Source organism: Saimiri boliviensis, chromosome 9 (genome assembly GCF_048565385.1).
Source record: "Saimiri boliviensis isolate mSaiBol1 chromosome 9, mSaiBol1.pri, whole genome shotgun sequence".
NCBI lineage: Eukaryota > Metazoa > Chordata > Mammalia > Primates > Cebidae > Saimiri > Saimiri boliviensis.
The window spans coordinates 17,995,979-18,014,811 of NC_133457.1; the positions used below are offsets into that span (position 1 = coordinate 17,995,979).

At 34.2% G+C, this 18,833-nt stretch overlaps 1 protein-coding gene and 1 long non-coding RNA gene across 5 annotated transcripts in view; one reads left to right on the forward strand and one right to left on the reverse strand.

The window, feature by feature from the left end:
- Positions 1-18,833, forward strand: part of LOC141585592 (uncharacterized) — a 402,245-nt gene that overhangs the window by 10,812 nt on the left and 372,600 nt on the right. For all 4 annotated transcript variants that reach the window (XR_012519137.1, XR_012519135.1, XR_012519134.1 and 1 more), the window contains exon 2: positions 4,758-4,875. This is a non-coding gene — a long non-coding RNA (uncharacterized LOC141585592). The remainder of the gene's footprint in view (positions 1-4,757; positions 4,876-18,833) is intronic.
- Positions 3,197-18,833, reverse strand: part of GPR149 (G protein-coupled receptor 149) — an 80,283-nt gene continuing 64,646 nt past the window's right edge. Inside the window, exon 4 of the mRNA XM_003925013.3 lies at positions 3,197-3,793. Coding sequence (XP_003925062.1) covers positions 3,221-3,793 — 573 coding nt within the window. The 3' untranslated portion in view covers positions 3,197-3,220. The remainder of the gene's footprint in view (positions 3,794-18,833) is intronic.

The following is an 18,833-nucleotide window of genomic DNA, read 5'->3' on the forward strand; positions in this document are numbered from 1 at the left end:
AGAAGTCCCACATTTACAACTGTTCCTGGACTTGGCTCTATGACCTCTTCTTTAGGGTGATTTTAATCTGTATCCTTTCACTGTAATAAACCATAACTATGAGTATACAGTTTTCTGTGAATTCTGTGAGTCCTTCTAGTGAATTATTGAAACTAGCATTCGTTTTGGGAACTCCTTGAATTTGCGATTTGTGTCAGGAGTGAGGGCAGTCTTGTGTGGACTGTGTTCTCTGACTTCGTGGTTGTCTCAAACTCACAGTAAATATATATATATTTGTTTTGTTTGGGTTTTGTTCAAAAATTATAAAACCAAGTGCCTAGAGCAATTTTTAGTTATGTAATGGTCATTTATGAAATATTAGAATGAAGAAATGAATAAAAGTAGCTGAAAAGTATAAGAAATTAAGGAAAAGTTGATTTGTAAAATCCAGTATTACAGAACCACGTCAAGAAAAGCTTTAAAAATATACATAACTAAGTCTCTTTTTATTATATTTTAAGTAATACTGTGGCATTTGCTGTCTTCAAAATGATTTGCTTCTGTCAGTGACAACTCTCAGAAGTCTTAGGGATTATATATTAGGTGTTTCTACTATTAGGGCCTCTTGGGGATTACGTGTTGTGTTTGCAGTTTATAGGAGTCACCACCAGATGGTGATATTTTTATTAGGTAACAAGAAGTTTTGCCTTCAGATACACCAGTTTATAGAGAAAGATAGCTATACAAAACACAGTATTTATTAATAAGAAGAACAATATAACTATACAAGGGTAAGATATTTGGCTATATCACAAGATATCTATAAAGGTATTTCCTCTACTAGAAACACACTTTCATAATCAGGATCACTCTAATGAGTAAGAAGACTTAAGTAAACTTGTGTAGTTTCATCTTCCTCCTTTCCCTTAACAAGGATTTGGAATGCCATTCATGCTTCGGCACAGCTCTAGTAGATTTTTCTTGTATATTCAGCTATTTTTGGCTTGGAGTTGGAAGTGTTGCAGTTTAGTATATGATGCTGATTAGCTTTTCAAATTATAACTTTGGGTTTAAAATTCCTGGTGTTGTTTCAATGCAGCATAATTTTTATGTGTATCATTATACAGTTAATTTAGCAACGAAGGGCAATTAAATGGGAATATCCTGATTATTTTTCCAATTTCCCCAGTTTGAGCCCTTGTCCAGTTAAAATAAAATGAAAGGGAAAATGGGGATTATAGTCTTCTATCCAATTCTTATGCTCTTTAAACCTTAATTTCTGTTATAATCTGCATCCCATTCAAATTGCTGTGCAGTTATAAAGAATATGTTTGCCTTCAAATCTTTGGTATTGTCTTCAGTTTTATTGTAATCCTGTGTCTGATTTTCTTTTTCCCAGAAATTGCATTTTAAAGCAGCAATATCTTTCTTTCAGAAAATTGTGCATATAAGATTAAGATATCAAACCCTATCTTTTACAAAGCATTATTAGAATATTCCATTTTTCTTTTATGAGGATATTTAGTGCTATTGATTTATAATATCTGATTGATCTGTCCATTTGTCACTGTGTTAAAATAGCTGTTAATGTTGGTGATAGTCTTTTAAAATAAAATATATTTGTAATGAGAATACATTTGACTTTGAATTTATATGTTACACATTATTTGAGGTTTGCTTTACAGACATTAATGGTACTACATATGTTTCTCAAATTTAGATAGCTAGATATTGAGAAGTTAAAGATGGAGAAAGTCCATTGAGGTAATTATTTTGAAAATGACTTGTCTTTGGGGCAACAAAACATCCTCTGAAGATGAAACATTCTGAAACTCCATGTCAAGTAATTTTGAATTCTTATTCAACATAATGAAATAGAAACCAAAATAAACTATTCTAAAACACAATTTACTCAATCTGTAAATAAATAAATCAGTAAAATATGTGAGTAATGTGAGGGGCACAAAGTCTAAGACTATGTAAAATGCCAACTCAGTAACTTTGGAGAAGAAACTTTTAGGTGACACATTTCATATATGTTTACAGGAAGGTTTGAATAAAGCAATTTGAAGAAAAATCACTTTGTAAGTTTTGAAATACACATTACTGTTATTCTGACAAGGTGATTCCTGCATTTTTACAATCTAATGCATTTTAGAATGATCTTGAAATGTATACCTTACAGTCATTTAATAAAATAGGTTCAATTGTTTCTTTGAGATAACACGTCTTTAGAGAAGAAACAAAAAAAGCACCTAAACTTGTTGCAATATTTGAATATTTTCTATTTCAAGAATGACTAAGAAAGTTTGCCCAATCCACAGCTTTAAAGGCAAGACAATTTTGTTTAAGACTTAGGGGTTTTTCATCTGCTGTATCCAGAAGCCTACCATAGTTGGAAGCACCTCACAGAACCAAATCTGCCAGATTATTTTTTCCCAATTTCCACTCAAATTTTTTTTTTAAAAAGCAATTTTAGGGTAAAGTATACGATTACAAAGTTTTGAGTTAAAGATACTAATAATTCCACCTGTAAAATATAACATATTTGTTTTATGGGACAGTCTTGACATACTGAAAACATGAAAGGAAAACTGTTATAGGTAAGAAAGAAAGAAAAAAACACTCAGTAAACAATTTGTATTTGGTAGAAATGAAGGAAACAACTATTTATAGACTAGGAACATGCATGTTTCCCAGTTGGAAGCTAACTTCATTTTACAGAAGAATATAAAGCTAAAGCAGTTAAGTATAATAAGCTTGTTTTGCTAGCCACATTTAGGCAAGTTTCTTCAAATACAACTTGGAGTTTTGTTACATTTCTTCCATTCCCAGAATTTCCCTTTTTCCCCTTTGCATAAAAGGCCAACATTATGTGTAGAAACATATGCATGGAACAGTATATTCACTGAGTTTATACAATTTTCTGTTTACTCAGAGGTTGACAAACATGAGCAAAAACATTAGTAAACTAGGCCAAGATTTGATTTAGAAAAGATTTTTTAGAGATCAGGTAAGAAGCAAAATCTTTTAATTACCACAGTGTGTGATCATTAAGTAACACATCAAATGTACTTAAATGTTTACACTAGTTCCAGTTACTGCCACAAAAAAATTAACTATTAAATCAGGAAAGCTTATGTAAACCAACAAATAAAAGGAAATCGGTCTCATAACAAATATGTTAGTTTCACAGTTGATGTTGCAGATCCATTCTTGCTCCTGTTAGACCAAATAGCCACTAACTACCCTTGCTTTCTTCCTCTCTTTTTCTGTAAGCTTTATTTAACAATTGAATTTCCTCCTGGTAGCCATCCCTCTCTTGATGCTGTCTTTTACTGTTCTGCCTGTGTGCTTCCACGGTGTCTGGAATAGAGATGTTGATATCACCATCAGGATTACTTGTGGGTAAAAAGAGGGAGTATGAGGCTGTTTCCCCTAGATCACATGAAACAAATCTGTTTTCTTTCCTGGAGTAACGTAGGGATGGAGATCTGACTTGTGTGGAGGACTGGCTTATGTTACTAATGATTGATACTGTGTCCAAGGCCTCTTCATTATCGCAAATTTCAAGAACCTCCAAGTGTATTTTCACACTGGTGTCTGCAAATGCGGATGAAGAATCTTCTGAGTTTGGTTCATGGCCAACACTTTTGGATCGATAGACTTCTATTTTCTTAGAGGCTGGAGTTATTTTTTGCCCTTCTGCGCTTACTTCATAGGTAGAAAGAGATAGGGTTTTCCCTGTAGGTGCATGGAGAGACACAGTACCCTGGAATGCGCACAAGGGAATGGCAAGGGCACCACTGGAACGCTGGGAATAAAAACAAAAATTGTTAGTATTGAAAGCTCGTTTCTGAAATTGAGACATTTAGAAATTTACTTTGTTCATCAGAATGGTAAAGGTTTTCTATTTCAGATCAATTTTCCTAGAAACATTTTACAGATATGAGATTTAAATACTGTCACCAAAGCACCATAGCTGTTTCACCTAAGTCAAATCAGACATTTAATGAGAGTAGTTAGGAACCCTTATTTGAAGATGAGGGGCGTATTTCCCCATTTAAAGGCAAAGATACATACTGATGGGAAGCAATAGATGTTTTCAAAGGCAGAATCTGAACATACAATTGAATACATATTTACAATCTGAAATTGGTTTTACATTTTGGTTACATAGTTATATTAAAACATTTGCAAAAGTTGGAAGAAATGTAGACTGTTATCAATATGAACTTCTTTTTTCTGTTTAGTATGCCAAAGTAAATGATAATTGTGAAACTGTGACTTAAGGACAAAAAAATATTTCAACTGTTAAGTTTCAGCATACGTAAAAAGAACCAAATGTCACCAGAACTGTGCTACAGTGTGCTTACTTTTCCATAGAGAAATCAGTCATTAAAATAAACCCAATAATGAAGAACACTAGTCAACCTCTTTTAAAACTTGCCTGAAAGTGTAAACCTTTTCTAGTATGCTTTGTGTATTAAGATTTTTTTAAAAAAACTGTGCTTACCATTGAGAGGAGCTTCAGAAATGAAGAAAATAAGATGCTGTCTCTTAAAACCCCACAGGTGATTGGATGAGAAAGTTACGTAAAGAAGCAAAATAAAAATTGTAGTTCTAAATGTAGTAATGGAGAGATAGGGACCAAGTTCTATAAGGTCCAAGGAATGACTGTCGCAGGTAGGGAGATTTCATATGGGGAGGCACTTGAAATTGATCTTAAAAATCAAGAAAGGATTACAATTTTTTTTTTTTTTTTTTTTTTGAGACAGAGTCTTGCTCTGACATTGAGGGTAGAGTGCAATGGTGCTGTCGTGGCTCACTGCAACCTCCGCCTCCCAGGTTCAAGTGATTCTCCTGCCTCAGCCTCCCAAGTAGCTGCGACCACAGGTACGTGCCACCACACCTGGCTAATTTTTGTATTTTTAGTAGAGATGGAGTTTCACTGTGTTGGCCAGACTGGTCTCAAACTACTGACGTAGTGATCGTCCTGTCTTGGCCTCCCAAAGTGCTGGGATTACAGGTATCAGCCACTGTACCAGGCCAAGATTTACAATTTAAAAAGCCTTGCTTGCGAGTGATAAATCACCAGTTAAAAGGTTGTACTAAAAACTTTACATCCCGTGAAAACATTTTTGTCATCAAAGACTGAAACTTCTGTTTTTTTCCAAGTCAAAATTGACTGAAACATTATTCAGTCAGAAAATTTGACTGTCATTTAATAATATCATTCAATAATGTGACTTATAAATTTAAGAATATTATTTAATAATGTGAATTACAAATACAGCCTAAGAGATAGAGTTAATTTGAAAGCTGAACCTTCTGACATTTTACTTTATTACAGAATTAAAAATAAAAATAAAAAACCTCAAACTGGGTGCTTAAAAAATGTTTCTAAAACTTAATAATATAATGAAAAAACTGAGTTATTACACAGTACCCAGCAGTATAGGCATGGCTATCTTAAAGGAACTTTTGCTAGAGCTTTAACAGCATAATCACATCATTATATGTGCCAACTTGCATCACTGATAAATAGTTGATATAAAAGCAAAAGTAACAAAGAATTTTTCTGCACCTGATTTTATGCATCCACACAGTGCAGACTTCAATAACTCCCCCATGCTAACCTTACCTTAAAATGAACAAACAAGCTTTACTGAGTTATGAAATGACAGCTCATTAAAATTGGCATTTGAGAATTGCATAGTGCCAGAGTTTGGCTAAATATAAAGTCGTGACTTATCTGAAAGAGCACACAAAGTCTTGAGTTATTAAAATTATTTTGTGAAACATTCTTATTCAAACAAGTAGTCTTTATTTGAGAGTTACAGAGGTAAAACCGTAGACAACAACAATAAAAAATAAACAATGTGGTTAAAAAATGGTCAAGAAACTTGAATAGACATTTCTTGAAAGAAAATATGCAAATAGCTGAGAAGCACATAAAAAGATGCTCAGCGTCACTAATCATCAGACAAATGCAAGTCAAAACGATAATGAGATGCCACCTTACACCCATTAGTGTGGCTACTATTAAAAGAGAAAATAACAAATGTTGTTAAGGATGTGGAGAAATTGGAGCATGTGTGCACTTTCAGTGGGAATGTAAAATGATACAGTTGTTATAAAAAATAGTATGGCATTTTCTCAAAAGATTAAAAAATAAAATTACGAAGTGATTCAGGAATTGCACTTCTGGGCAGATGCTCAAAAGAATTGAAAATAGGATCTCAAAGAAATATTTGTTCATAGCAGCATTATTTATAATATGTAAAATATGAAAGCAACCCATATCCATTAATGAATAAATGGATAAGCAAAATATATATATGTATATATATACATATATGCATGTATATAATGGAATATTATTCGGTCTTGAAAGAAAATTTGGACATACGTTACAACATAGAACCTGAAAGGTATTAAGCTAAGTAAAATAAGCTAGTCACCGAAAGATATATACTGTATAAATAACTTCAGTTACATGAGGTCCTTAGAGTAGTCAAAATATGAAGACAAAAAGTATAATGATGGTTTCCAGGAGCTGTAGGGAAGAAGGAATGTAGAGTGATTGTTTGATGGGTAGAGTTTCCATTTTGAAAGCAGAAAAGAGTTCTGGAGATGAATGGTGGTGATAGTTACACAGCAATATAAATGTACTTAATACCCCAGACTGTACACTTAAAAATAGTTAATAAATTTTGTACATATTTTACCTCAATAAAAAACAAGGGAAAAACACAGAGTCATTATATAGAAATAGATCTAAGTGTACATCTTTATATTATGAATTCAAAATTGATAGGTTAGTTTTGGCAAAAAAGTAGTCACTTCAGTCATTGTAATTATGCTGGTTTTGAAAGAAGTAAATGTAAAAATTTGATTTGGTTTTAGATTTGTATAAGAACTGTAAGTGTTAAGAAGTTTACACCAATTTTATTTGTATATCTTTAAGCAAAATCACAGTAATTTGATTTAACAGTAAGGTTCATAAAGTTTTTTCCTTAACAAGGGACTTTTATGTTATTTAAGTTAGAGAAGCATTTCTCTAGGTAAAATAAAATAGGAGCTTACACTGAAAGAGTAGTAATAGGAATAGAGATACAAGGAGGAAGCTGACAGGATCCTCCACCTCTCTTCGGAATATGGAGCAAAGACTAATACAGAGTTAAAAGCTAAGAGAACAAACTAATTGAACCAGTATTACATACTAAGAAGCACTGGGTTAACTGGTAGGTCCGTAGCAATGGAATGATGGGACTTTCATACCTTAAGAGCCCATAGAATACAGAAATGCTCAAGCTCACAAGCAATTGCATGTCGATATGTTTGATGCTTCAATAGACCTAGGCCGGGTTATTATGAGACTATGGAATGGGGTGCCTAGGGGTGAGAAAAAAGATTTAAAAATCCTTCCCAGAGCATGGCTCAGTTTTTATGGATAATATCCATATTATTGTCTAACATTGCTCTAGAGGTCCTAGCTATGCAAAAATCAAGAAAAAAAGATATATATAGTGAGTAGGAAGAGACAGCATTATTATAATTTACAGATGAAACTATCTTTCTAGAAAATCCTAAAGAAGTAATTTAAAACTTAGGGAGTTAAGTAAGGCAGCTGAATTTTAGGTAAAAACCTTAAGAAATCAATAGCTGTTGCCAATCAAAAAATAATTTTAAAGAGGTATCATCTAAAATAGCAATAATACAAGTATGTGAGACTTTATGAAGAAAAAAACAATAATAAAAGAAATCTTGAATAAATAACAGAGAAAGAATAATGTTTCTACATAAAAAACTGTGTCGTGACTATGGCAGTTTTAATTTATTGATTTAATACAATATTAATAAAAGTTCAGTGAAATTTTATTTTGGAAGTTTCTCTTAAGATGTAATTGCAGGGATAAATGCTTGCAGATAACTAAGAAAACTTGGAAACAATAAGGTATATTCCTAAGTATAAATATTAATACAAATTGCTACAGCAGTTAATACGGGGTGTTAATCGCAAGATTTGCTAAATCCATGAAGGAAAACAGTCAAGAAAGTAGATAGAGTATACCCTGAAGATGGCATTTCAAAATAAGCAGGGTAATTATACTTTAAAAGCAAACAAAAAGCAGAATAAGTTATCCAAATAAACTTTTTACATATTATTGGTTATGCATTACAAAATTAAGTTAGTTACCTTTTTCATGTTACATGCAAAAAGTTTTTAAAAATTCTCAATAACACTTTTAAAGTGCTGAGTGAGTAAGATTTCATTCCAAATCTGGAATGAAAACTGGAAACCACAGAGTAAAAGATGGACAGATTTGATTGCAAAAAACTTTAAAATGTCTGTATATAAATATATACTGTAAACAAAAGTGAAAGACTAAAAGACAGCCTAGAAGAATATATTTGTAGTCTATATGGAGAATTCTTCTAAATCAGTAAGATAAACAATCTAGCAGAAAAGTGGAAAAGGGAAGTGGTGGGCAAAACAATTAAAGAAAAATAGAGAGTAAACAACATGAAAAGATGTGCAATTTTACCAATGTTTTATTTTATTATTATTATTTTTATTGAGTCAGAGTCTCGCTCTGTTACCCAGGCTGGAGTGCAGTGGTACATGTGATCTCGGATCACTGAAACCTTCACCTCCCAGGTTCAATTGATTCTCCTGCCTCAGCCTCTCCAGTAGCTGGGATTACAAGTGTACCCTACCACACCTGGCTAATTTTTATATTTTTAACAGAGATGGGGTTTTGCCATGTTAGCCAGGCTGTTCTTGAATTCCTGACTTCAGGTGATTCACCCTCCTTGGCCTCCCGAAGTGCTGGGATTACAGCTGTGGCCACCAAACCTGGCCTTACCAATAATTTTAATAGTGAGTAAAAACAATGGGTCTTTTTGGTTTTTCAGAATGCCCTCCATAAAAGATAAACAACAACAACAACAACAAACCCAGCAGAAATAAAAAGATCACTGCTTTTTTTAGAGTACATTTTGATCGTATTTGACTATAAAACAAAAACTACACATACTTACCATTTATCCTATGTCTGTGAGTTGGTTCCACCAAATATCAGAACATCGTAATAGTATGTTTATTTCAGTCCTGTTGTAAGCTCCAAATTAGAAACAGTCTAAAGGTCTACATTTAGAAAATAGCTGAGTAAATTGTGACACAGTTATGTATTGAAAAACTATCTTGAACAGGTGAGGTAAGGCTGTAAAGTTATGCCTTGGTAAAATAATTTCCATATATTTTAAGATATAAAAGCAAGCATATTGCAAAACAATGTGTACAGTATGATCTAGTTTTCTTGTTAAAAAGAATCACGAGAAATCAGCCTAGAAAATTAAGCATGTATAGGGATAAAAATAGATACACAGACATATAAGCATACCTATATATGACACGCATAGAAAAAAGTTTGAAAGGCTACACAACCAATTGTTTCCTCTGGGACTGAGTAGTGGCTGGGCATTTCACTTTCAGTATTTCTATAGTCCTAAATTATTTTCTTATTATCATTATTATTATTTTGATCAAGGAAGTTTAGTAGGTAGTGGGAGAGACAGAGATTACAAAATATTACTAGAAAGGCATCCAGGATGTAGGGGTAGGGTACTGAGTGTGTGTTGCAGATGCTGGTAGTCAGCCTCAGGGTTTCTCATGTGGAGTATGTGTTGCACTTGGGGTTTGTTCTATTTTTAGGTTAAGAGTCAGGAGACAAGCTGAGCTGGGGGTGCTATTTCAAAAATTTGTCCTAATGGTTTGGTTGACTAGAATCAGAGTCCCAATTGGGGTATAACTTATTTTCCATACACATTTTAAAAGAGTTGAGAGGCTGGGTGCAGTTGTTCATCCCTGTAATCCCAGCACTTTGGAGACTGAGGAAGTAGGTTTGCATAAGCCCAGAAATTTGAGATAAGCCTGGGCAATACAATGAGACCCTGTCTCCAAAACATTTTTTTAAATTAGGCAGGCATGGTCGTGTGTGTTTTTGTAGTATCAGCTACTGTGGAGCTTGAAGTGGGAGCATCACTTGAGCCCGGGAGATAAGAGACTGCAGTGAGCCAAGATCACGCCACTGCATTCCAGCCTGGGTGACAGAGTGAGACCTTGTCCCCCCTCCTCCCAAAAAAGAAAAAGAAAAAATATAGAGAATGGCACTTAGTAATAAAAATATTTTAAAATTATCTAAAAGGAAAAGTGATTAAAATAATCATATGGTTCTAGTAAGTCAAATATTTATAGCATTCTGAAAGTGTCCAGTGTCTGTAATAAGTCAGATTATCCTCACTAATTTTACTGGAAAACTGTTATAAATATTTGAGTAAATTTGAAATAAAGAGTCTCATCCCAGGAAACAATAACAAGAAACAAGGAAGTACTATACAACTTGAATGACAAACCACAATACAGCCAACAGATTTGAAAATCATTCAAAAAGTTTAAGAACAATTTCAAAGAGAGACTTAAAAGTAAAATGCAACAGAATCTTAACAGAAAATGAACATTAATTGAAAGAAGTAGAATATGATATGAAAACTGTTAATATTGGTTTAGTTTATCTTCATGTTTGTAATGAGTTGAACAGCATCCCCCTCCAAATTTGTGTCCCTGTGTAAACTGTGACTATGACCTTATTTGGAAATAAGGTTTTTGCACGTGTAAGCAAGTTACATGAGGTCATACTAATTAGGATGGGCCTTATCCAATGACTCTTATCCTTATAAGAAGTGGGAAATTTGGACACAGATGTACCTGGGGTAAGACAGTCATGTGAAGATGGAAGTAAGAATTGGAGTTATGCTGTTACCAGCTGAGGAACATCAAGGATTGCTGGGAGCCACGAGAAGCTAGGAAGAGACAAGAAAGGATTCTCCCCAAGAGCTTTCAGAGGGAGCATGGCCTTCCTTCCATCCTAATGTCAGGCTTCTGGTCTCTAGAAATGTGAGACAACACATTTTTGTTGTTTTCAACCATTTTAATTTGTGATAATTTGTTACAGCAGCCCTAGGAAACTAATTCAATCTTGTATGCAAACATGTACAAAAATACATTTGGAAAAAACTTCTTTTTAAAAATCCTACAATAGTCCATCTTTTTCTAGACACTGGGGCTATGTGGCCATTTCTGTCAAATCCACATGTAATGTAATCTCTTCAAAGGAAGTGAACATTCCCTTGTTGATCTTTATCTTCTCTGCTACCTACAACAGTGGCATATGACTGACCCTCAAAACTGTCTATTGAATGGATAAACAAAAGTGTGCATAAATTAGCAACACTGACCTTATGTCCTTTTCAGTTTCCATATTTTAACTTTTTGCACAAAAATAGGATCATCTTTTAAAATATTGCTGTTTAAAATTTATATTTAAACAGCCCTATATAATAAATGATGATAGTTACAAGTACATCAGAAGTTCATATTAGAACAGATTCTTTTTATAAAAATAAAATATGGCACAGGATTGTATGTGACAAAAGAATGATAGATTCAGAGAGCATAAAACGATTCATTTTGTAGTCTCTGCTTTCTTTTCATTTAAAAGTCTATGAATTAGCATATGCTGTCAGGAATAATGATAATCGATTATTGCTATATTCTTGAGTGTAGGTGGCAAGGAGCTTTTTTATTTGGTAACTAAAAGCAGTCTAAGCCACACAAATGCTCCAGGAGAAGAGAGCATGCCATGTAAACACATTAGCACACACAATCTGCTGTGATAATTGATTCAGACTTACTGACCTTGGGCACATTGAATGTTTTGATTTATTCACTATGAGGCTTCAGGTGAATTCAGGGTGAAATTATAATATAAAAAGAGTTGCTGCAAATTTTTCTCCTAAGAAGGTGAATTAGTCTGTTGATCATCTGAATCATTCAATTTTAGGAAGACATAATATAGCACCTAGGATCATGGCACTTATCAGAAACCAGGACATTTTAATTTCTTATTTTATAAAAAAGAAGAACTCATAGCCAGAGAGGTGACACACTTGCCCGAGGTCACATAGGCAGTATCAGGACTGGCATCAGGACTCAGGTTTCTTAACTGTCAGTTAAGAGCTCTTTCTGTTATTTGTATCATTTGTTATTTGTATTATTTGTGATTTGTATCATTTGTTATTTGTATTATTTGTTATTTAAAAGAAAAATGCTCTAGCTAAGAGTCAGTTGTAGGTTTTCTGCACTGGAAGCTAGAATTCTATCATTAACTCATGAGTAACCCAAATGACTGACAATTTTAATCTCAAACTCATATAGATAATCATTAGGCAGTTTAGGTGACTTTAGGCCTCTTAAAGTATAGACATTGAAGAATTTAAGTCCAGCAAGACCATCTAAGATGGTTAGTGGGGATAAGGACATTGAGAGGAGAAAAAATAGCAATAAGAACAAGAACTTTGTGAGAAAAACAAAAGTAGATTTTTTTTTTTTTTTTTTGAGACGGAGTTTCGCTCTTGTTGCCCAGGCTGGAGTGCAATGGCGCGATCTCGGCTCACCTAAACCTCCGCCTCCTGGGTTCAGGCAATTCTCCTGCCTCGGCCTCCTGAGTAGCTGGGATTACAGGCATGCGCCACCATGCCCAGCTGATTTTTTTGTATTTTTAGTAGAGACGGGGTTTCACCATGTTGACCAGGATGGTCTCGATCTCTTGACCTCGTGATCCACCCGCCTCAGCCTCCCAAAGTGCTGGGATTACAGGCTTGAGCCACCGTGCCCAGCCTAAAAGTAGATTTTTAATAATTTACTTTTTGGAATTTATTTTTTACTCAATATGAAAAACTATGTGGTTACTGTTTTTACATATTCAACTCCCAGGATATACCTTGTGTCATTCTGTCATTTTCATTTAAATGTTTAATGAAGCAAAATTAAAGAAAACACCTGTATTGCTCAAGGAAAGAGAACACAAAGGCCAGAAAATGAGGGCCTTCATCAAGGGTCTGTAAGAGGCAAGAAAAGTGCTAAGAATTTGAACACATTTCACATTTAATCCTCAAAGGCCTTCGAGCTACAAATTAAGGTTTTTCTTTTCTTTTTTCTTTTTTTTGAGATGGGGAGTCACTCTATCACCCAGGCTGGAGTCCACTGGCGCAATCTTGGCTGACTGCAATCTCTGCCTTCTGGGTTCAAGTGATTCTCATGCCTCAGCCTCCCGACTAGCTGGGATTATAGGTGTGTCCCACCATGCCTGGATAGTTTTTGTATTTTTAGTAGAGATGATGTTTTGGCATGTTGGCCAAGCTGATCTTGAATTCCTGATCTCAGGTAATCCGCCCACCTTGGCCTCCCAAAGTGTTGGGATTACAGGCATGAGCCACAACAGCCAGCCAGCTTGTTCTTTTTGATCATGAAAACTCTCACAGCTGAGTCACAGATTTAGGATTGATATCCATCCCCCCAAAATATTTACTGATCTTGCTGAACAAGAGCCATGTATTAACCTTCTTGCTAAGCACTTTCTAAGTACTTTCTTATTTAATATTCACAACAACCTTATAAAATAGAGATACTAATTATTCTGAATTCACAAATGATATAATTGAGTCATAGGGAGGTAATAAGGGAAATAAGTGAATATATATGAAGTGTCTAATATGTGCGTTTGGCATTTTACATGTTGTATTAGTCCATTCTCATGCTGCTAATAAAGACACATTCAAGACTAGGTAATTTATAAAGTAATGAGATTTAATTGACTCACAGTTCAGCATGGCTGGAGAGGCCTCAGGAAACTTACAGTAATGGGGGAAGGGGCACAAACACATCTCTTTTCACATGGTGGCAACAAGAAGTGCTGAGCAAAAGAGGGAAAAGCCCCTTATAAAACCATCAGATCTCAGGAGAATCCACTTACTATCATGAGAACAGCAGCATGGGGGTAACTGCCCCCATGATACAGGGTCCCTTCGATGACATATGGGGATTATGGGAACTATAAGATAAGATTTGGGTGGGGAGACTGCCAAATCATATTACATGTGAAATCTAATTGAATATAATCATGTGGATGGTAAACTTAGTTACATTTTTTCTATAAATTTTAAATGTGATTTTAGATCTTTCCTTGCTTCTCATGAGGGCATTTATTGCTGTAAATTTTCCTCTAGACACTGCTTTAAATGTGTCCCAGAGATTCTGGTACATTGTGTATTCGTTCTCATTAGTTTCAAAGAACATGTTTATTTCTGCCTTCATTTCATTGTTTATGCAGTCAACACTAAAGAGCCAGTTGTTCAGTTTCAATGAAGTTGTGTGGTTCTGAGTTACTGTCTTAATCCTGAGTTCTAATTTGATTGCACTGTGGTCTGAGAGACTGTTTGTTATGATTTCCATTCTTTTGCATTTACTGATGAGTGAGTTACTTCCAATTATGTGGTCAGTTTTAGAGTAGGTGCGATGTGGTGCTGATAAGAATGTATATTCTGTGGATTTGGGGTGGAGAGTTCTGTAGGTGTCTATTAGGTTTGCTTGGTCCAGATCTGAGTTCAAGTCCTGGATATGCTTGTTAATTTTCTGTCTCATTGATCTGTCTAATATTGACAGTGGAGTGTTAAAGTCTCCCACTCTTACTGTGTAGGAGTCTAAGTCTCTCTGTAGGTCATTAAGAACTTGCTTTATGTATCTCGGTGCTTCTGTAATGGGTGCATATATATTTAGGATAGTTAGCTCTTCTTGTTTTCTTGTTGCATTGATCCTTTTACCATTATGTAATGCCCTTCTTTGTCTCTTGTGACCTGTTTGTTTAAATCTATTTTATCAGAGACTAGTATTGCAATTCCTGCTTTTTATTTATTTTTTTTTTTGCTCTCCATTTGCTTGGTAAATCTTCCTCCATTCCTTTATTTTGAGCCTATGTGTGTCCTCGCACATGAGATGGGTTTCCTGAATGCTACATACCAATGAGTCTTGACTTTTAATACAATTTTCCAGTCCGTGTCTTTTGATTGGGGCATTTAGCCCATTTACATTTAAGTTTAATATTCTTATGTGTGAATTTGATCCTGCCATTTTGATGCTAGCTGGTTGTTTTGCCTCTTAGTTGATGCAGTTTCTTCATTATGTCTATAGTCTTTACCATTTGATACGTTTCTGGAGTGGCTGGTACTGGTTGTTCCTACACCGTATCATCGAAATTGAAAGAGCTAGAGGAGCAAGATAAAAAATACTCAAAAGCTAGCAGAAGACAAGAAATAACTAAGATCAGAGCAGAACTGAAGGAGATAGAGACACAAAAACCCTTCAAAAAAAAAATCAATAAATCCAGCAGCTGGTTTTTTGAAAAGATCAATAAAATAGGATGCTAGCCAGATTAATAAAAAAGAAAACAGAGAATCAAATAGATGCAATAAAAAATGATAAAGGGGATATCACCACCAATTCCACAGAAATACAAACTACCATCAGAGATTACTACAAACAACTCTATGCACATAAACCAGTAAATGTGAAAGAAATGGATAAATTCCTGGACACTTGCACCCTCCCAAGCCTAAACCAGGAAAAAGCTGAAACCCAGAATAGACCAATAACAAGGGCTAGATTGAGGCAGCAATTAATAGCCTGCCAACCAAAAAAAGCCCGGGTCCAGATGGATTCACAGCTGAATTCTACCAGACATACAAAGAGGATCTGGCACCACTCCTTCTGAAACTATTCCAAATTATCCAAAAAGAGAGATTCCTTCCCAAATCATTTTATGAGACCAACATCATCCTGATACCAAAACTTGGTAGAGACTCAACAAAAAAAGAAAACTCCAAGCCAATATCCATGATGAACATAAATGCAAAAATCTTCAATAAAATTCTGGCAAACCAGTATTTGATTGCAATAGCACTTCAAAAAGCTTATCCATCATCACCAAGTAGGCTTCATCCCAGGCATGCAAGGTTGGTTCAACATACGCAAGTCTGTAAACATGATCCACCACATAAATAGAACCAAAGACAAAAACCACATGATCATCTCAATAGATGCAGAGAAGTGCTTTGACAAAATTCAACAGCGCTTTATGCTAAAAACCCTCAATAAACTAGGTATAGATGGAACCTATATCAAAATAATAAAAGCTATTTACCACAAACCCACAGCCAATATCATACTGAATGGGCAAAAACTGGAAGCATTCCCTTTGAAACCTGGCACTAGACAAGGATGCCCTCTCTCACCACTCCCTATTCAATATAGTATTGAAAGTTCTAGCCTTTGAAAGTATCATAGGGGAGTACTACAAACACCTTTACACATTTAAATTTGACAACTTAAATGAAATAGGTTGATTCTTTGAAAAACACAAACTACTACAATGCACCTAATATGAAATAGATAATTTGAATAGCCATGTAATGATTAATGAATTCATAATTTCAAAACCCTCAAAAAGAAATCTCTCCAGGCTCACATGTTTTCTCTGGAGAAATCTAGCAAATATTTAAGTAAGGATTAATATAAATTCTGCACAATCTCTGACAGAAAATGTAAGGCAAGGGAATACTTCTAGATTCATTTCATAAACCTAGTTTTAACCTAATAATAAAACTCTACAGACAGTACAAAAATAAAACTATAGATTGTATCACTCATGAATATAGATGAAAGCATCCTTAACAAATATTAGCAAATAGAATTCAGTAATGTATAAAAAGAATTATGTACAATGATCAAGCGGGGTTTCTTTCAGAAATTCAAGGCTGCATCAATATTTATTTATTTATTCATTTATTTACTTACTATTTGAGATTGGGTCTTGCGCTGTCACCCAAGCTGAGTGCAGTGGCATGTTCACAGCTCACTGCAGCCTCCACCTCTATCTGTACAAAAAAATAAGAAAATTTAGCCAGGCATGGTGGTGCATGCCTGCTACTGAGTAAATCCCAGCTACTGAGGAGGCTGAGATGGGAGGATCATTTGAGCCTGGGGGTTTGAGGCTAACGTGAGCCATAATCATGGCTCTGCACTAAGCCTCAGTGACAGAGCTAAACCCTGTCTCAAAAATGAAAAGAAAAGGAAACAAAAATTGTATAGACCAGAAAGGAAGAAATGAAACTGTTGCAACTTGCAGATGACATAGTTGATTTATGTACAAAATAGCAGGGAATCGACAAAAGATCCTCAAGCTAATAATTGAGCTAAGCAAGGTCACAGGATATAACATACATGTAAAAATCATTTGTACTTCTGTGTACTAGCAATGAACACATGGACGTCAAAATTGAAAATGTAGTGTCATTTGCAATTGCTGAAACATTTAAATATTTAGGTGCAAATCTTATAAAACATATAGGACGAAAATATTGGAAACTACATGACACTTTAAAAAGTTGACAATCTAAATAAATGAAGAGACATGTTGTATTCATGGACTGGAAGATTTGACAATAAAGATACCAACTCTGTAGAAACTGATCTATACATTTAATATAATTCCTATCAAAATCCCAGCAAGATATTTTTGCAGATGTAGACAAGATTATTCTGAAATTGGAATGAAAAGGCACATGAACCAAAGTAGCTAAAATTATTTTGAAAAAATACATACAATTGATTTTTGGTATATGTGGGGAATTGGTTCCAGGACCTCCTGTGGATAGCAAAATCTTCAGATACTCAAGTCCCTTACGTAAAATGGCATAATATTTGTATATAATCCTCCCATATACTTTAAAATTATCTCTAGATGATTTATAATAGCTAATATCTCATAAATGCTCTGTCAATAGCTATTTACTATATTGTTTAGCGAATACTGACAAGAAGAAATTCTGTATATGTTTAGTACAGGCACAATTTTGTATTTGAATGTTTTTGATTCAAAGTTGGCTGAATTAATATATATAAACCCACAGATATGGAGAGTTGACTGTATAATTGGAGGAATTAGGCTAACTAGTTTCAATATAGCTAAAATTATCAAGATTGTATTGTTGGTAGAGGGACAGACACATATGAAAATGGAACAGAATAGAGAATCCAAATGTAGACTCACACAAATACACCCAATTGACTTTTTACAAAGGTACGAAAACAATTCAATGGAGGAAAGTTAGCCATTTCAACTAACAGTGCTAGGGCAATTAGACATCCACATGCAAAAACATTATAATAAGAAGCTAAAACTGTTTCACAGTTTATTCAAAAATTAACTTAAAATGAATCATAAACTTAAATGTAAAATGTAAAGCTAAACATTTTATTTGAAAAATATGGGAGAAAATATTTGAAATCTAAGGCTACAAAGGAGTTACTAGACTTGACACAAAAAGCATGATCCATAAAAGGATATTTGATAAACTGGACCTTATTAAATTAAAAACTTGTTTTGTAGAAATGCATATTTTGATTCAGGGGTCTATAGTTGAACCTGAGATTCTGTACTTACTAAAAGTTGCTAGATGATGCTAAAGCTGCTGGTGTAGGAACCATACTTTGAATAGCAAGAGATAGACAATCTGTTTGACGCCTTACAGACCTAAAAGTACAGGGATAATTTAATGGATGAATAAATGTTATTGTTTTATAGTGTTCACAATTTAGAAAAGTAGAGGAGATAATTTCAGTTGATGGAATAATAGAAACCCCTCAAAACCCAATTTTATAGCTGCATAAAATGAAAAACAAAATCTTATCTTTTCAAATGTCTTTAATTATCTAATATTTTAATGGCTTTTTCAAAGAGACAATAAAAGAAGGTTTTTTAATTCAAAGGTATAACTGGATAAGTAGATTTTTTTTACAACCATTCTTGTGAAATACTTTTTTTTTTTTTTTTTTTTTGAGACAGAGTCTTATTCTGTCGCCAGGCGCTAGGCTGGAGTATAGTGGCACACTC